At 45.0% G+C, this 20,182-nt stretch overlaps 1 protein-coding gene and 1 long non-coding RNA gene across 2 annotated transcripts; both read right to left on the bottom strand.

The window, feature by feature from the left end:
- Positions 1 to 3,373: 3,373 nt before the first annotated feature.
- LOC115182491 (uncharacterized) lies at positions 3,374 to 3,819 on the bottom strand. Its single transcript, XR_003873762.1, has 2 exons — positions 3,676 to 3,819; positions 3,374 to 3,592 (listed from the first exon to the last, which is right to left on the bottom strand). It is a non-coding gene; the product is annotated as an uncharacterized LOC115182491 (long non-coding RNA).
- A 619-nt stretch (positions 3,820 to 4,438) lies between these two features.
- On the bottom strand, positions 4,439 to 19,969 carry LOC115182440 (IgGFc-binding protein-like). Its single transcript, XM_029744036.1, has 24 exons — positions 19,952 to 19,969; positions 19,591 to 19,638; positions 17,877 to 19,103; positions 17,325 to 17,665; positions 16,633 to 17,206; positions 15,936 to 16,540; positions 15,202 to 15,772; positions 14,449 to 15,047; positions 13,815 to 14,358; positions 13,460 to 13,656; positions 13,074 to 13,212; positions 12,601 to 12,926; positions 11,909 to 12,482; positions 11,212 to 11,816; positions 10,478 to 11,048; positions 9,725 to 10,323; positions 9,091 to 9,634; positions 8,736 to 8,932; positions 7,944 to 8,082; positions 7,468 to 7,796; positions 6,790 to 7,363; positions 6,055 to 6,656; positions 5,379 to 5,940; positions 4,439 to 5,189 (listed from the first exon to the last, which is right to left on the bottom strand). The coding sequence occupies exons 1-24, from the start codon at positions 19,965 to 19,967 to the stop codon at positions 4,765 to 4,767; spliced, it is 10,908 nt and encodes a 3,635-aa protein (XP_029599896.1). The 5' UTR covers positions 19,968 to 19,969; the 3' UTR covers positions 4,439 to 4,764.
- Between the last annotated feature and the right edge of the window lie 213 nt (positions 19,970 to 20,182).

Here is a 20,182-nt window from a genome sequence, read left to right as displayed (position 1 = left end):
CTACCGCACAGCAAGCGGTACCGGAGCACCAATTCTAGGACCAAAAGGATCCTGAACAGCTTCTATCCCCCAAGTCATAAGAACGCTGAACAACTAATCAAATGGCCACCTGGACTATCTACATTGACCCCCCCCCCCTTTTTTTTACACTGCAGCTACTCGCTGTTTATTATCAATGCATACTCACTTTACAAATTACCTCGACTATCCTGTACCCCCACACATTGACTCGGTACCGGTACCCCCCCATATATAGCCTCGTTGCTGTTATGTACATTTCTTGTGTTACTTTTTGATTAGATTTTTTTTTTTTACTTTAGTTTATTTTGTAAATATTTTATCAACACTATTTCTTAAACTGCATTTCGGGCGCATGTGACAAATAACATTTGATTTGATTTAAATATATTGAGGGCTAGAAGTCCTGATTTCCCCAAAAACCAGGGGAGGCCTCTGATGACCATTTCAGTGATATGACTGAGTAGTTTGAGTGTATAAATATTAAAATACAGTATGCGTGTGTGTTCATGCACTCTGTTGTTTGTGTGCAGACCCCCTGGTGATCACAGATCTGATTCCCTACACCTCCTACTCTGTCCGGTTTGCCCCTTGGAACCACCTGGGTCAAGGAGGCTTCTCAGACGAGCTCACAGTCCGCACACAGGACATATGTGTGTCACCCTCCTCTTCCTCCTCTCTTTCCTCACTCCCAATCGCATCATATCTAGGCAAATACAGTATAGTTATTATTAAATATCATCAACTATCATTGTTCAAACTGCATTACTTGTGTTAACAAGCTATATCCATATTGTGATACAAACTATATCCATACTGCCTACTGTTTCGAGTGTCTATCTATATTGTCTGGAAGAAATGTTCATCTGCCATCATTCACTCATTCCACTGTCACACATGATATTGTAACCTGCTCGCTGACGGCTATTCATGCTCAATTATTGCCCCCTCCTGATGACATCATCACATTCCACCGGAATTCGGCCCTGCAGGAGGTAAAGTACTGACATGTTGTGAAACTCTGCAAAGTCCGTTTTTCGTGGATAACCAACCTCCCTAACATGACAGTAGATTTCTCTACAACAGTTTCACACACTGTTTAGTTATAAGCTTGTCCCACATGATAGTGATGAAGGCACATATAGGACCCAGCCTTCTTAAGATACAATAACTGTTCTGTCCTCCCTTCATAACCCAGGCTGTAATTTAAAAAGCTACTTCTAACAACTAAACACATTTAGCAGGACTCGGCCAACAGAATAGGACACGGACATGACACTAAACATTTAAAACACTTCTTGCTTGTCTAGCTGATGAGACGCTCCCGTGGGGTCTGACCGTGTGCACCCTTTCTGAGCCAGCAGGTATGACAAGTTGCAGGCCGACAGTAGGTACATATCTAATGTGCACTGAGTAGCCTTAGCATTAAGCAACAACCCCAAAAAAAGCTTTCTTATCTGATTGTCGTCGGCAGCCCTACACAGCAGTGAATGACACACTCCCACCATTATAGGGTGAGTGCAATATAATTGCAAGGGCTACAGAGCCTCACGTTCATCGATGGACCAGCTCCCCCGCTATCAAGTTTCTGTGCTCTCACCTTATAATAGTTTTTACAGAGTCCCGAGCAGAGCTTGCAAACAGGCACAGGTGCCAGAAATGAGTTCATGATTTGGTGACGTCATTCCTTGCGAGCTGTTTCACAGCTTTACCACAGTCACATACTGGAAAAGGACTATTGCCCAATAAAGTAAAATATGCCATTTTTCTCGTAAAAAAGCGATAATATTCCGACCGGGAATCTGTGTTTTAGTACAAAGAGAGAGAAAATAAAAACATGGGGTCGCCTCGTGCACGCGCCTCAGTCTGATTGTCCTCTGATAGACCACTTACCAAAGGCGCTAATGTTTTTCAGCCAGGGGCTGGAATTACATCATTCAGCTTTTTCCCGGGTTCTGAGAGCCTATGGGAGCCGTAGGAAGTGTCACGTTACAGCAAAGATCCTAAGTTTTCAATAAACAGAGCCAAGAAGCCCAAGGAATGGTCAGAGAGGGCACTTCCTGTACAGAATCTTCTCAGGTTTTTGCCTGCCATATGAGTTCTGTTATACTCACAGACACCATTCAAACAGTTTTAGAAACTTTAGGGTGTTTTCTATCCAAAGCCAATAATTATATGCATATTCTAGTTTCTGGGCAGTAGTAATAACCAGATTAAATCGGGTACGTTTTTTATCCGGCCGTGTAAATACTGCCCCCTAGCCCTAACAGGTTAAACAAGTGGATTCAGGGATCAAGTGTAGCTGGAGCTGGGCCTGGCTTAAGTTGGATGCCACTATAGAGGTGAAAGGAACACCACACACTTTCCCTCTTTCTCACTTTTACTGGCACATTGTAGAACAGATGTCCACAGGCAGAAAGTGTACAATGTAATAATGTGCAGTGTAGCCCAAAGATATTGTTTTTGTTGTGTTTACCTTGACAGTAACACGTTTGTGTGTGTGTGTGTGAGGGGTTATTTTTGCACACGTGGCCTTGTGCACTTGATCGACGTCTATAGTGGCACCTGAAATAGAGCAAAAATAGAATGCCTGTTTGTTTCATTCTATTACTACTTTAAGATGGTTTTTTCCCAAGTGCAATATTTATGTGTGTGGTTACAAGTGTTCTATTATAAAGGCTGGCATGGCTAACTGCAATATTAGTGTATTGTTTTTTTCTCAAGACGAGTGTCATTTGCAGTAAAGTCTAGGCAACAAATAACATTGGATTGCTTTCTTTACATTTTTTAGCTGTGAGTTAGGTTCACATTAACCACTTTATTTTACACACAGAGACTGGTCATGTAGATCATATTATTTGTTGTTTAATTAGTTAAAACCTGCATTTCCCCCTAGCAGGGATGTTTTGCGTGTTTCAGTGCAAAACAAAAAAAGTGTCACCTTTTTGGGCCCTCAGCAGTTTGCATCCCTGTTTTAATCCAGGGAAATGGAACTCGGAGGGTTATAGGTGGAGGTGCAGGCCAGGGTGACGTTGTCTCTCTCTTTATCAGGGCCATTTTCATTTAACTTTAGGGATACGACTGACATGAAGAAGAAACATGTATAACAAATATAGGACATGTTGAAGGGTTAATAACTGGCCACCCTACATTAGGTAATACATTGTTTGGTATGATGACATGTACATAAAATCTAGATTTACCTGATATTTGCAGGTCCACACCCAATGATCCTGTAAATCCCTGAGGGGCGTGATTACTTGTACTTGACTCAAATCTGGAGAAAAATCTGCCACTGTCATCTTCAGAGTTTCAGTGTGGAGTTATTGTCTTGGTCATAAAACTCTGTATCTTGCCTTAATCAGTCCAGATGTGTTATACACTCCATCTCCTTGCTGTGAGCCGTCTAGTTTTGTATCGCCTCTCGGAGTGAACCATATCTTTCTTCTAACTATCTGGGTAGCTGGGTACCTGTAGGTACAGTCCAATACCACTGATGAGCCTTTTGATGCACAGATAACGGTAGTCCTGTCCCTGTCACGGTACCAAACAGACCAGGTCATGGCCAGTGTGCCTGAAAACAGCGATTGAAAACATCATTCTCCTTGTGATGAGAAAAAAACGTATAAAATTAACTGAAACCAAGATAAAACGTACCTGGCAGGGAGAGTAGAGTTAACAGAGATAACTGTAGAATATATTGACAGTGCATAGCGGCTTTAGCCCTGTAGGAAAGAGGGTTGTATTCCAGAAAATATATCAGTACAATCTTTGATCCAAGAACGTAATGCTCTGCTGTGTGTTATCTGACTAGCAGTGGCTGGGCAAATTCTTCTTATTGAAGACTGGGGGGTTGTGGAGAAGTACTGATCTATTTCGCTGAAATTACTGTCAAACTTCTGCTGTTTGGAGAGAAAGAAATTCCAATAGCCACAACAATACCACAGCCAAACCACCAAACTGATTTGTGTTATTTTAAAATGACACCCACTGGGCAAAAACTGGTTGAATCAATGTTGTTTCCATGTCATTTCAACCCAAAAAAACTATATTATGACATTGAATCAATGTGAAAAACTGATTGGATTTGCAAAAAAGTAATCAATGTAAGGTCATTGTCTTTTTTTCACCAAACTTTTAACCTAAATCCAATGACATGGTGACACGTGTTGTTGATTTCACGTTGAATTTACATCAGTTGACAACTCAATACCTCACAAGTAATAATTCAAAACTAGACGTTGAACTGACATCTGTGCCCAGTGGGCAGAGGCAGTATATAATATGGCATGGCATATACAAGATGAATATACTCAACAGTTTTGTTTGAATGAATTACTTGAGAGGTTTTAAATTATCTGATTAAACCAAAACTGTAGTAATTCCACCATTACTACTAAATGCTAGATGACACAGACTCATTTTGCTGCTGTATGTTTATTGTTAGGCTTTTCAAAGTTGTAAAGGATAGACAGAGATACACGCATACAGAGATAATCTGATCACAATTATGGGATTATATTTGGATTATAACGAATACAGAGTTCAGTAACAATTCCATGCATGAATACTCATAATCCCTCACAACATTATATGGTTGGGAATATGTTATCACATACAGAAGGTCATTTTAAGGTAATTTTACGATTTTATGTTGAAATGCTCTAGCCTACGACCTGGACATGAAATGGACGTTTTTAAAGGATATTTTAGATGCATGAGATCTTATTTGAAAATGAAAATGTTCTAGCCTCCAAACTTGATATGTACAGGTTTTCCATATGTGTTAAGGAGTTTTTCAATCCATGACTGGTTGTTTGAATCTTTGCTACTGATAATGTGACAGCCCCTGACCCCCTTCACCACCGCACACGTGGTCTTCGGACCGCAGGGCGCCACCTCACAGGCCATCTCGCCGGAGTTACAGCTGCAGCGGTGGTGGCAGTTCTCCTTATAGAAGACCTCGCCGTTCACAAAGTAGCGACCCTTGTGTTGACAGCCACAGTTCTTCACGTGGACACACTTGTCATCGCTCTGCAGGAAACCAGGTTTGCATTGACAGCCCTCCCCTGGAGGAGTGGTGCATCCTGGGGCTGAGGTCATGGAATAGCATGTGGCCGGGCACCCGGAGGCCGAGAGGCTGTAGACACTGTTCTCTGGACAGGGGAGGTCTGAAAACACACAGGGAGAAAGAAAGGTCTGTGGAATCAGTTACAATTTTACAGTTTCAGGATTTCATTTAAAATGTAGCGTTTCAAATTTGCGGTCTTATTTTACTGTCAGATTCCTGTTTTAAAGAATTTATGAATTGCGACTCATCATAAACCTGAAGAGTAGTGATACAAAATCAGAGGACTTACGGCAGAAGTCTTTACTCCTCCAGGCCTCAATTTTCCCTCCCTTCTCCTGACACTCTTCCACATAGTTGGTGATGATGTCACAGGCTGCCGTCAGTAGGCCGTTGTTGAGGATCATGTCATAGATGCAGTCTCCTTTGTACTCATCAGAGTCCACTCTACCATTGCAGTCTCTGAGGGGACCACTCTTATCCACAATGACATCACAGGCGCTGACATATTTGGGCTTTATAAGGGGGATGTCTACAACGGCACAATCTTTGCACTCATGGGAGCAGCCCGGTATGTCAGCTACCCAGTAACTGTTTCCAAACTCCTTGGGACTCATGGGCTTTTTCCCATTGGGCAGAAGCAGGTCGTCATCAGGGTTGTCATTGAGGTTGCCACAGAGACCACAGATGGCGTTGTGGTAGGTGCTCGGGACCTTCACCCTCACCTCGCTGGACCAGTCGAAGGAGACCTTGAGACCGAAATTAGTCTCCAGAACAGCAAAACGGCTGTTTCTGTAGATCTGAACCTCAGTGTTGTTGGAGTAGTATGGCAGAGACGTCAGGACATCGTTCACCTAAAATACAGTCCAGTAAAAATAGAGAGTGGAATGGATACTATTCTGTAAGAGTGTTTTTTTCCCCTTCAAAACAGTATATTATACAAAATAGATAGGACCTTTATTACTCACCAGAACTTTGCCGTGATAATCACCTGTGACGGTGTAACTACTTCCCAACACAATGACAGTCACCACCTTAGCGTAGGAGACTCTGGTGCTGCCCCTGTTGTTGTTCTCCAGAGTCACCTCAAAGCTCTCCAGATCGGGATCTTTGGAGCAGACCCCCGCCAGCTTGTAGATACAGTTTCCCTGGAAGTCGAAGCGCTTCCCATCAAAGGTGCGGAAGTGGGGGTCCCCCTGTGCTGAGCAGGTCTTGAAGCTGAGGGGGTAGCAGTCCTGAACCCCGTTGACCACTGCACAGTGCTCACTAGCCTTGCACTTCCTAGGCATACACACCACCTTCTGTGTGGCTCCGTTGCACAAACACTTACTCTGACATGTGTTGCCCTCCCAAAAGGTTTCTTCAGGCAGGTAGTAGTGGTCATTGTGTGTACAGCCACACCCTGTCTCCTTGACGACACAGTGTTCACCACTGAGCACGTAACCCTTGTCGCACTGGCAGCCCTCCACACAGACTTTAGAACAGATCTCTGGGACATTGGGAATGGCACAGGTAGCAGGGCAGGCAGTGCCACATAGCTCATAGTGGCTGTGGTATGGGCAAGCCAGGGCTGTTCGAGTTGAGAAAAAACAAACATCACAAATGTACTCCTAATACACTCCGCAAATTCATTATACACATTATACACATTTAAGAATGTCTAAGTTCATAAATGTGATGTTTTGTTTTAGCTGAGTACTTACGGCAGTTGGAGGCCTTTCTCCACAGCGGTGAGACTACAACCCCAGCCTGCTGACATTGGGCCACGTAGTTAGCCAAGGCCTCACACAACACCTCCTGTCGACCCTCATTCAGACACACATCATAGAGGCAGTCTGAGGCAAACTCCTTCACCGGCACTTTCTTATGACACTGGTCAAATGGGCCCCCTCCGTCTGTCATCAAACCACAGTACTTTGGTCCAGTGTAAAGTGCCCGGTCTGTATCTGAGCACGTGGGGCAGTTGCCGTTACAGACATGCCAGCAGAATGGATCACCGTCAGCAATGCTCCAGGATGCCACCCACGCCGTGGTATTTGCTGAAAGCACACCTGTGGGAGTGGTGAAGTCATCTGTTTTGTTACCATTGTAGTTGCCACAGATGCCACCGAGGTTGTCGTAGTAACTGCTGCTGATGGTCACCATGAAGAAGGCGGTCCAGTCAAAAGTGATCTTCAGGCCAACATCTGTCTGGATGATCCCTTGGATACCAGACTCTGTGATTCTGATGTTGCCAGATTCCAAACTCACAGGGAGGTCAGACCTAATGCCATCAATCTGAGACAAGAGAGAGGACTTAAAGCGGATGGAGAGCATAAAGGATTCTTAAATTCAATTTCAACATGGAAAATCTGTATCAAGTATAACTGGAAGACACCCACCTCCACTGTCCCTCTTTGGCCAGTGAGAATGGTGATCCTGTGACCACTCAGGTCTATGTTGGCTGATTTGAGGAAGGAGCCTTTGGAGTTGACTCGCAGTTCATTCTTGGTCTGGATGCTGAACTGAGGCAGGGAGGGATCTTTGCCTGTCGTATTCACCAGAATGTAGGAGCAAGTACCCATGAAGGAGAAGGGCTGGCCATCGAACGTGCTGTAGTGAGGGTCACCGAACAACCAGCAGTAGGCCTTGGACTGGGCCACACATACCGCCTTATTGTTCATCACCACACAGTTTTCTTTCTCACGGCACTCAGTGTCCTGACAGGGGTCTGACAAAATGTGTATTAGAGATGTTAACATATCTTGCTCATAGTAATATCAAAGTAGAACATCAACAAAGTACATAATTCTACATCCAAATGTACTAACATAAAGCCATATCTGTTTGGTTTTATTATTATTCATGCATTTTTTACCTGTGCTGTAGCAGTCCCTAACTCCATTCTTCATCCCACATGTCTGGCCCTCTTTGCACTGGGAGTTCTTGCAGGTGAACACTCCTGCGGCACAGCTGCAGGTCTCAGAACAGTTGCGCAGCATCACAGACTGGCCAGACTGAAAACCAGCAAGACATCTGTTGGATTCTAGATTAAACCTGGAACATTGCTATCCTAGAGACAGTTTTTTTTACATCAGAAGGTAATGGTTATCTGTAGGAGCCAGATGGCTTTGGAATGTGCTGGGTGGACGGGAGGAAGTGACAGGATTGCTATAGGGGATAAGGATGGACATCTGTGGATTAGGCAAATGAGGGGTTGAGGTCAGGTCACTTTAAGGGAGAAGGAACGGTTTATTACCCTATCACTTCGAACCATAATAGATGTAAGGATTGGAGAGAAGGAGGAGTGCATCTAAATTGGAGTATATATACTTGTGTTGGTGGAAACATGTTTTGTCTAATGCAGCTGTATTGATCCTCTGGGAATAATAAACTTGGTTAAGCTTTCATAGTGTCCGTAGAATTTATTTACTCTGAGAATTAGAACCTAACACATGTAAATGATATCATTGAGTTTCCACTATGGTGGAAACCATAGGATGATTGTAAACAATGAATATTTACCAAGGATAGGGACTGACAAAATTATTTGCATTTAATGTAGAACAGATATAGGCCTATATTTGTAATAATCACTTTAGGATAACATAGATTTGTTTATATATGATATGGCAATTTATTTGTCGATACACAATAAACCAGTGATCACCTTGTAATAGTGTCCATCAACCACACAACCACAGTTCTCCAGTAGGACACACTTGCCACTATCAAACACAAAGCCGTCGTCACACTGGCAGCCCTCCTGGCATAGTGGGCATTTTGGAGACTCACTGAGAGAGTCACAGGTAGAAGAACAGGTGTCGGCACACAACTCATAGTGACTGTTAGCTGGACACGTCAGAGCTAGAGGACAGATGCAAATAGGAGATGCATGTTATCAAAAAACTTAAATCAGCTTCAGCTTCAATTGTTTTTCAGCAGAGCATTAGGTCAGAAAAATATTGCACACTAAGATAAACCAGGATAAGGTAAATTAACTTTAAATATCAAAATTCACTCACGACAAAACTGGTCAGATCTCCAGCTGCTGACAAGGCCACCGGATACCTGACAGAAAGTCACATATGTCTGTAAGTGACGGCACAGGGCATCCCCACCCTCTCCCTCCTTCATGCACTCCTCAAAGTGCTCTTGTGGTGGCACAACAGCATGGCATTGGGCAAATGGACCCTTGGTTGACTTTATGATGCTACAAGCCGGTGGGGGTCCACTGGTGGGAGGACACTTCAAGCCACCGTCACATCCTGTCTGACATTTGACCCCTTCCTGAACCACCAACCACCCCGCTGCAAACTTCTCCACAGATGGCTCCTGCAGCCCACTGGGCAGCAGGAAGTCATCCTCCTTCTTGTCATTATAGTTGCCACAGAGACCACCGGTAACACCTTTGTAAGTGGATGGAAGCTGTACGATGGCGCCAGCAACTGTGTCGTAGGTCACCATCAAGCCAAAGTCTGTTACCACGACGATGTTAATGCCATTCTGGTAGGCCCTGACCTTTCCATCTCCGAGTGACAGTGGGAGATTTGCTGCAACGTCATCCACCTGTGAAAATAGAAAGATTGAAAACATCAGTTTTTCTGATCAAGTGTTGCTTTTTAATACTGAAATGAATAGATCAAGACAGAAAACTACCATTATTTCCCATATAACTCTGGGAGACATGGATATCTTGTATTTGTAGGCCTGTATGTCAACCCTCCTGGTGACCATTGCATCATCCATCTTGGTCAACTGCTGCACTGACACAACAAATGGAGCCATCGATCCGTCTTTCTCCACAACCTCCGACATTTTGTACACACAGTCCCCATGTAGGCTGAAGCAGCTGCCATCGAACGAGTGGAATCTTCTGGCCCCGCTCACATGGCAGGTGCCCGTGCTCATGGATACACAGGCCTGCACCCCGTCTTGGACCTGGCACTTCTCATTGGGACCGCAGGCAAACTTTACATTACACTCCACGTCTCCATCCTTGTTACACACACAGCGCTCTTTGCACTGGCCGTTGGGGAAGAACACCTGGCCCATCTGGTAGTACTGGCCTTGGTGAACGCAGCCACATTCAGCCAGCAGCACACACTCGCTGTCGCTCAGTATGAACCCTTTGTCACAGACACATCCCTCAGTGCACAGGGAGTTCTCACAGCTCTCAGGCTCATCGAGTCCTCTGCAGGTCTGGGGGCAGCCTGAGGCACACACCTCATAGTGGCTGTTGGCCTTACAGGAAGATGCTACAACACATTAGAACAAACATGATAGAATTTAATGTTGGAACCAGAAGCTGTTAGCTAGACAAACCACTTCTGACTTATTGTAATGATCATAATTGTTACAGTAGTTGTTTTGAAATACACATCTGATGAGGTGTGTCAGTGCACTACCTACGACAGAAGCTGTCCGACCTCCACTGTTCCACCTTGGCAGGGGCATCCTGGCAGGCAGTGGTGTAGGTGCTGAGGGCGTTACAGAGGGCAGAGGCATGGCCACGGTACAGACACATATCAAACACACAGTCCTCATAGTACTCTCTGGGGTCCACCTTGGCGTGGCAGTGCTTGAACGGACCGTTTTTGTCTGTGATCCTGCCACAGTACTTCCCTGTTTGGTAATCAAGCATCAGGCTGTGGTCACAGGTGGGGCACTTCTTGCCATCGCAGTCGCTGGAGCAGCCAGGGTCGTTCCCCACTTTCCAGCTGTCTCCGAATACTGTTGGGGTGTTAGCAGGGCTCTTGTCTGGTTTGAGGAGATTGTCTTTCCGTTGGCCATTCCAGTTTCCGCAGAGCCCTCCGATGAGGTCTGAGTAGGAGCTGGGGAGGGTTAGGGAGACATGGCTGTTCCAGTTGAACTTCAGTGTCAGGCCAAATTTGGTCTTCACCACCCCAAAATACCCACTGCGGAAGATGGACAGTTGGCCATCTTCTACATCAAATGGCAAGTTCACATACTGGTTGTTGACCTGGGAAGAGAGAAAGAAACTTGAATGAAACATGAAGGATGATAATGTCCTGATATTTCTTCTTACATTAAGTAGTATGATCATTAAAAGCTCATTGACAAAATAAACCCAGAACACAATTATGTCATTCATTTGGAATGGATAACATTTTAAGGTAGCTTACCAATACTTTGCCAGGGTTGTCCCTACTCATGATGATGATGTTTTTGAAGACAGTGATGGTGACTGTCTTTGTGTAAGACACTGCCGTGTTCCTCCCCCTATTCTGATTCTTTACAAGCACCTCAAAATGTGCCAGAGATCTGTCGTCTTTGCTGACCAATTTGGAGAGAACGTAAGTACACGTTCCCTGGAAGTCGAACCTCTTGCCATCAAACGTGCGGTAGTGGGGGTCGCCTGAACCTTGGCAGGTGGCATAAGATGTTGGGTTGCAATCTCTCTTACCACTTTGCAGGCCACACACCTCTGATTTCTTGCATGCTGTTGCTTTGCATTCAACCTTGGCTGTTCCTGGATTGCATTCACACTGCTTTGTGCATTTGTCATCTTCCCAGAACTTCATTCCAGATGGGTAGTATCGTCCTTCATAAGAGCAGCCACATCTCTCCTTGGAGATGCATTTGTCTCCACTGAGGACAAAGCCCTTGTTGCATTGACAGGTCTCCACGCAGGGTTCCTTGCACTTTGCTTCAGCATCTAGATCTGAACAAGAGGCAGGGCAAGCTGTGCCACACGCCTCGTAATAGCTGTTTGACGGACATTCCAGTGCTGCAAATGTGAAATTAGAAAATATATTTAAATAATAGTGAAAAGTGCAATCTAAAAATCTTTATGAAATGTCTGGAAAGAAAGAAACTCACGGCATCCAGTGATTGTCCTCCACTCAGGGCTAATTTTTACCCCCTCAGCCAAACAGGCATCATTGTAGCTTTTCATGTTCTCACAGAGGAACTGGTAGATGCCTTTATTGATGCAGACGTCATACACACAGTTGTCCATGAACACGCCTGGGTCCAGGACCTTGTGGCAGCTTGCGAATGGGCCATCCTTTTTGGCCAAGAGACCACATAACTTTTCTCCCTTGTATTTCTGTTGGAGAGCCGGAGTGCAGCTAGGACATTCCCCTTGGCAGTCATCATGACAGAACAAGTCGCCATCTTCAGTTCTCCAGCTCTGGGCAAACTTCACCACTGTGGGTTCCTTGTTACCTTTGGGGTTAGTGAACTCGTCATTGGGATCCCCGTTGTAGTTCCCACAGAGCCCACCCAGGGTGCGGATGTAGCTGCTGGGGACAGTGATGTAGAACTTCATGTTCCAGTCGTACATAACCTTCAGGCCAAAGTTTGTCTTCAGAACAGCATAGCTGCCACTATACACCACCGTTAGGTTTCCCCCGGCTAGGGTCACAGGCAGGTAGACATTCTCACCATTCACCTAAGAAAAGATCAATAAGCATATGGAAAAACCACTCAGTTCACCTCCTGGATTGACCAAATTTACCATGGAATCGACCCCAATCCTGATCATTTCCCTCTGGTCTCTTGTTACTTACCTCAACCTTCCCTTTATGTGTGCTGATCACAACAGTCAGCCCATAGACCGTGACTGAGACTTTCCTCACGAAAGACACCCTCTTGTTCCCTCTGTGGTTGTTCTTGGTCAGGACAGTGAACGGGATGAGGCCAGGTTCAGATTTAACAACCGTGGCCATGACGTAAGAGCAGGTGCCCTGGAAGTCAAATCGCTCCCCGTCAAAGGTGAGGTAGTGGGGGTCGCCCACAGCTCTGCAGGTGGCCTTGGACTGGGCCACACATACCGCCTTATTGTTCACCACCACACAGTTTTCTTTCTCACGGCACTCAGTGTCCTGACAGGGGTCTGACAAAATGTGCATTAGAGATGTTAACATATCTTTCTCATAGTAATATCAAAATCGAACATCAACAAAGTACATAATTCTACATCCAAATGTACTAACACAAAGCCATATCTGTTTGGTTTTATTATTATTCATGCATTTTTTACCTGTGCTGTAGCAGTCCATAACTCCATTCTTCATCCCACACGTCTGGCCCTCTTTGCACTGGGAGTTCTTGCAGGTGAACACTCCTGCGGCACAGCTGCAGGTCTCAGAACAGTTGCCCAGGATCACAGACTGGCCAGACTGAAAACCAGCAAAGCATGTCAATGATATCATTGAGTGTTTATACTATGGTGGTAACCATAGGATGATTGTAAACAATAAATATTTACCAAGGATAGTGATTGATTATATTATTTCCACTTTATATTTGCATTTAGCATAGAACAGATATAGGCCTATATTTGTAATAATCACTTTAGGATAACATAGATTTGTTTATATATGATATGGCAATTTATTTGTCGATACACAATAAACCAGTGATCACCTTGTAATAGTGTCCATCAACCACACAACCACAGTTCTCCAGTAGGACACACTTGCCACTATCAAACACAAAGCCGTCGTCACACTGGCAGCCCTCCTGGCATAGTGGGCATTTTGGAGACTCACTGAGAGAGTCACAGGTAGAAGAACAGGTGTCGGCACACAACTCATAGTGACTGTTAGCTGGACACGTCAGAGCTAGAGGACAGATGCAAATAGGAGATGCATGTTATCAAAAAACTTAAATCAGCTTCAGCTTCAATTGTTTTTCAGCAGAGCATTAGGTCAGAAAAATATTGCACACTAAGATAAACCAGGATAAGGTAAATTAACTTTAAATATCAAAATTCACTCACGACAAAACTGGTCAGATCTCCAGCTGCTGACAAGGCCACCGGATACCTGACAGAAAGTCACATATGTCTGTAAGTGACGGCACAGGGCATCCCCACCCTCTCCCTCCTTCATGCACTCCTCAAAGTGCTCTTGTGGTGGCACAACAGCATGGCATTGGGCAAATGGACCCTTGGTTGACTTTATGATGCTACAAGCCGGTGGGGGTCCACTGGTGGGAGGACACTTCAAGCCACCGTCACATCCTGTCTGACATTTGACCCCTTCCTGAACCACCAACCACCCCGCTGCAAACTTCTCCACAGACGGCTCCTGCAGCCCACTGGGCAGCAGGAAGTCATCCTCCTTCTTGTCATTATAGTTGCCACAGAGACCACCGGTAACACCTTTGTAAGTGGATGGAAGCTGTACGATGGCGCCAGCAACTGTGTCGTAGGTCACCATCAAGCCAAAGTCTGTTACCACGACGATGTTAATGCCATTCTGGTAGGCCCTGACCTTTCCATCTCCGAGTGACAGTGGGAGATTTGCTGCAACGTCATCCACCTGTGAAAATAGAAAGATTGAAAACATCAGTTTTTCTGATCAAGTGTTGCTTTTTAATACTGAAATGAATAGATCAAGACAGAAAACTACCATTATTTCCCATATAACTCTGGGAGACATGGATATCTTGTATTTGTAGGCCTGTATGTCAACCCTCCTGGTGACCATTGCGTCATCCATCTTGGTCAACTGCTGCACTGACACAACAAATGGAGCCATCGATCCGTCTTTCTCCACAACCTCCGACATTTTGTACACACAGTCCCCATGTAGGCTGAAGCAGCTGCCATCGAACGAGTGGAATCTCCTGGCCCCGCTCACATGGCAGGTGCCCGTGCTCATGGATACACAGGCCTGCACCCCGTCTTGGACCTGGCACTTCTCATTGGGACCGCAGGCAAACTTTACATTACACTCCACGTCTCCATCCTTGTTACACACACAGCACTCTTTGCACTGGCCGTTGGGGAAGAACACCTGGCCCATCTGGTAGTACTGGCCTTGGTGAACGCAGCCACATTCAGCCAGCAGCACACACTCGCTGTCGCTCAGTATGAACCCTTTGTCACAGACACATCCCTCAGTGCACAGGGAGTTCTCACAGCTCTCAGGCTCATCGAGTCCTCTGCAGGTCTGGGGGCAGCCTGAGGCACACACCTCATAGTGGCTGTTGGCCTTACAGGAAGATGCTACAACACATTAGGTCAAACATGATAGAATTTAATGTTGGAACCAGAAGCTGTTAGCTAGACAAACCACTTCTGACTTATTGTAATGATCATAATTGTTACAGTAGTTGTTTTGAAATACACATCTGATGAGGTGTGTCAATGCACTACTTACGACAGAAGCTGTCCGACCTCCACTGTTCCACCTTGGCAGGGGCATCCTGGCAGGCAGTGGTGTAGGTGCTGAGGGCGTTACAGAGGGCAGAGGCATGGCCACGGTACAGACACATATCAAACACACAGTCCTCATAGTACTCTCTGGGGTCCACCTTGGCGTGGCAGTGCTTGAACGGACCGTTTTTGTCTGTGATCCTGCCACAGTACTTCCCTGTTTGGTAATCAAGCATCAGGCTGTGGTCACAGGTGGGGCACTTCTTGCCATCGCAGTCACTGGAGCAGCCAGGGTCGTTCCCCACTTTCCAGCTGTCTCCGAATACTGTTGGGGTGTTAGCAGGGCTCTTGTCTGGTTTGAGGAGATTGTCTTTCCGTTGGCCATTCCAGTTTCCGCAGAGCCCTCCGATGAGGTCTGAGTAGGAGCTGGGGAGGGTTAGGGAGACATGGCTGTTCCAGTTGAACTTCAGTGTCAGGCCAAATTTGGTCTTCACCACCCCAAAATACCCACTGCGGAAGATGGACAGTTGGCCATCTTCTACATCAAATGGTAAGTTCACATACTGGTTGTTGACCTGGGAAGAGAGAAAGAAACTTGAATGAAACATGAAGGATGATAATGTCCTGATATTTCTTCTTACATTAAGTAGTATGATCATTAAAAGCTCATTGACAAAATAAACCCAGAACGCAATTATGTCATTCATTTGGAATGGATAACATTTTAAGGTAGCTTACCAATACTTTGCCAGGGTTGTCCCTACTCATGATGATGATGTTTTTGAAGACAGTGATGGTGACTGTCTTTGTGTAAGACACTGCCGTGTTCCTCCCCCTATTCTGATTCTTTACAAGCACCTCAAAATGTGCCAGAGATCTGTCGTCTTTGCTGACCAATTTGGAGAGAACGTAAGTACACGTTCCCTGGAAGTCGAACCTCTTGCCATCAAACGTGCGGTAGTGGGGGTCGCCTGAACCTTGGCAGGTGGCATAAGATGTTGGGTTGCAATCTCTCTTACCACTTTGCAGGCCACACACCTCTGATTTCTTGCATGCTGTTGCTTTGCATTCAACCTTGGCTGTTCCTGGATTGCATTCACACTGCTTTGTGCATTTGTCATCTTCCCAGAACTTCATTCCAGATGGGTAGTATCGTCCTTCATAAGAGCAGCCACAGCTCTCCTTGGAGATGCATTTGTCTCCACTGAGGACAAAGCCCTTGTTGCATTGACAGGTCTCCACACAGGGTTCCTTGCACTTTGCTTCGGCATCTAGATCTGAACAAGAGGCAGGGCAAGCTGTGCCACACGCCTCGTAATAGCTGTTTGACGGACATTCCAGTGCTGCAAATGTGAAATTAGAAAATATATTTAAATAATAGTGAAAAGTGCAATCTAAAAATCTTTATGAAATGTCTGGAAAGAAAGAAACTCACGGCATCCAGTGATTGTCCTCCACTCAGGGCTAATTCTTACCCCCTCAGCCAAACAGGCATCATTGTAGCTTTTCATGTTCTCACAGAGGAACTGGTAGATGCCTTTATTGATGCAGACGTCATACACACAGTTGTCCATGAACACGCCTGGGTCCAGGACCTTGTGGCAGCTTGCGAATGGGCCATCTTTTTTGGCCAAGAGACCACATAACTTTTCTCCCTTGTATTTCTGTTGGAGAGCCGGAGTGCAGCTAGGACATTCCCCTTGGCAGTCATCATGACAGAACAAGTCGCCATCTTCAGTTCTCCAGCTCTGGGCAAACTTCACCACTGTGGGTTCCTTGTTACCTTTGGGGTTAGTGAACTCGTCATTGGGATCCCCGTTGTAGTTCCCACAGAGCCCACCCAGGGTGCGGAAGTAGCTGCTGGGGACAGTGATGTAGAACTTCATGTTCCAGTCGTACATAACCTTCAGGCCAAAGTTTGTCTTCAGAACAGCATAGCTGCCACTATACACCACCGTTAGGTTTCCCCCGGCTAGGGTCACAGGCAGGTAGACATTCTCACCATTCACCTAAGAAAAGATCAATAAGCATATGGAAAAACCACTCAGTTCACCTCCTGGATTGACCAAATTTACCATGGAATCGACCCCAATCCTGATCATTTCCCTCTGGTCTCTTGTTACTTACCTCAACCTTCCCTTTATGTGTGCTGATCACAACAGTCAGCCCATAGACCGTGACTGAGACTTTCCTCACGAAAGACACCCTCTTGTTCCCTCTGTGGTTGTTCTTGGTCAGGACAGTGAACGGGATGAGGCCAGGTTCAGATTTAACAACCGTGGCCATGACGTAAGAGCAGGTGCCCTGGAAGTCAAACCGCTCCCCGTCAAAGGTGAGGTAGTGGGGGTCGCCCACAGCCCTGCAGGTTGCTTTGGAGATGTGGACACATACCCCCTTTGTACATTCTTCCTTTTCTCTGCATTTGACGTTCTCACAGGGGTCTGGTGGTGGAGTGGGTGGGGCAGTGCCTGAGGGAGTACAGAAGCAACGTTCAAAACTAATTCTAGTTTTAATGCAGTGTATTTGTTGTGTTCTGGTACGTTTTGTTTTATTGTGTTGCGTTACATTGTGATGTGTTGCGTTGTATGGTGTTGTTTAATAGTTGTCCTATTTAACGAGGGAGTTGTTGAGGGGCAGTTGATAGGCCAGTTAAGTGGATGTGTCAATTAAACAGCGTACCTTTGGAACATACTCCTGTTGTAGCGTAGCCGTCTCTTGGCATGCCACCATAAACGTAAACAGCCATGAGGGAGTGACCTTTGATGGAGAAATGCTGTTGCTGCTCTCCCAATGGAATATTTACCCACATGTACTTAGGGTCTGAGTTGAATGATGTCCATTGGAGAGATTTCACACATTTATTTTTCTCACAGACTTTAACGGTGTTGACCCCTTCCCCCTCGGAGACAATGACCAATGTGCTCTCGAATTTGCTCTGCGTGTCCACCGACCACTCGTTGGCCAGATCAGACGTTGGGAGGATGTTGGTGAGGAACGGATCATAGGGCTTGTTGTTGCTGAAGTACATCACCATGACCTTCTTGTCACTTTTGATGATCAGCGGATATTTGGGTTGGACAGAAACCACATACGCCTGCCCCGCATTCAGCTCTTTAGCAGTGGATACCTTTCCCTCAATGATCTTCACTAGAGTGTTGTCCTCTGAGGCCACAATGTTTACAAAGTCTGTTGATTGGGTCATGTGCATGGAAGGAACCAGGTAATTGGTGGAGAGGCTCTGTACTGGTAGCAGTTGTTCGTAGACGTGATTGCAGCGGCCTCCATCTGCAACGCATTTGTGTCCCCCCAGGACCGCCACAGGGAGCTTGGCTTTGACCCTGGTCCCAGTGAAAGTGGTGTAGCTTTGATAGAGGTAGACCTGGTAAGGGTCCATGGTAACAATCACCGCCTGTCTTTGCTTCCAGGAATCCACGCCACTGAGATTTATGTTGGAGACAGGGATGATCGTGATCTTGTTGGGCTCTTTGCCATTGACGATAGACATAAGCTTGTGCATGTTGCTTGGACCCTCATCGGGGGTGAAGACCACATAGTCAGTACCAAGCTGGTCAGTTGGAAAGACCACACTGCTGTCTCCGGTCGAGAACTTGTAGTTGAAGGCCACCACTGAGATGTCAGAGTTGGAGGTGACCTGCACTGTTTTGGTGGAAGCTCCTGGACCCCCAATTTCAGCGTTACCAGGTATGGCGATCCATTTGGTGTTCTGTTTCTCTATTTTCACTGAGGTGGAGAAGCCGATTGCATTGACCTGAATTTGAACAACGGCTGGATAATCCTGTGTGGTTATGGCCAGTTGAAGACTCTGATCATCATGGTAGCTCAGCAAATAGTTAGGCATAAAGGCAGTAATGAACTCTCGCCCCACTGGGCATGATCCGCTGACCACTAAACATAAAGGAAGAAAGACAATTTTACAGATGAGCACCTGCATTCTTTTTGCAACCATTTGACTAATGTAATATCAGTTTAATAATGAAACGTATACTATAGCTTAAATACAGTACAATTGTCTCGCTCCGACTGCTCTTGTTGAATTCACTGACTGTCAAGTGTCAATTTAGTATGGCACAAAATAATTAGTTTTTGCTTGAATGACATGACCATATACAAATGTTTGTGTACATAACAGTACACATGCTGTCGCTTCCCCTTGGATAGCTTTATAACCAGTATTACATATCTATAATATAGTGTTCCCTGCAGAGCAAACAACATAAATGTACTATCTAATTAGAGGAGGCTACAAAGATTTAATTTGCCAAGCTACAGTTCTGTATTTATGTTTCCCATAATGTTAGATAATATAAATGATCAACAGTTCTGGTAGTGATTACATGACATGGAATATTGAAAGGTAAACTGTGATTCTTACCTATGAATAGGCTGACAGCCACACAAAGCTCGAAAGTTGTCCCCATGGCTGGAAACCAAAATGCACAGATGTGGAAAAAAATGGAAAATGGATGTAAAAACTAAATTAGTTTTGTTTTAGATTATATTATAGAAAAGCTAATGAAAGGAGAGAAAACATATATAATTCATTGTAAATGCATTTACTTTAAATTATATAAATATTTTATAAATATAAATGAGTTTGCATTAATACATGTATCTACAAAGATAGGAAATAGTTTATTTCAATTCACTTTCAGCTCTGTAATAATTTGGTCTTCAACTGACTCTATCCACCATTTTTTCTAATCCAAAAGACTGATTTGATGTCCATACTTTACCTGTTGGTGGGACCATGAAGGATATAACAGACAGGGAGGGATGAGAGGGTGTCTTATATTGTGAAGAGGATGGGTAAAAAATAACACATCCTTGACAAAATATTGAATTACCGTACTTATTAAGTCAACATAGCGTATGCATGACTGTAATGCATATATTGACAACTGCGTGTCTGACGTTTCCATCTAACCAAAACATTTACATTGTATTTTTCCTCATAAGCAATACTT

Source organism: Salmo trutta, chromosome 3, assembly GCF_901001165.1.
Source record: "Salmo trutta chromosome 3, fSalTru1.1, whole genome shotgun sequence".
Lineage (NCBI taxonomy): Eukaryota > Metazoa > Chordata > Actinopteri > Salmoniformes > Salmonidae > Salmo > Salmo trutta.
Note: the sequence above shows the minus strand (reverse complement) of the source record. Positions and strands in the feature narration are given on the sequence as shown.

What these genes read in the sequence shown, in the direction of transcription:
- LOC115182440 (XM_029744036.1), bottom strand. An exon ending in TTGATGGACACTATTACAAG is followed by an intron (nt 13,213 to 13,459) that starts GTGATCACTGGT and finishes GCTGGTTTTCAG; the next exon opens with TCTGGCCAGTCTGTGATCCT. An exon ending in GAGTTATATGGGAAATAATG is followed by an intron (nt 9,635 to 9,724) that starts GTAGTTTTCTGT and finishes CTATTTTCACAG; the next exon opens with GTGGATGACGTTGCAGCAAA.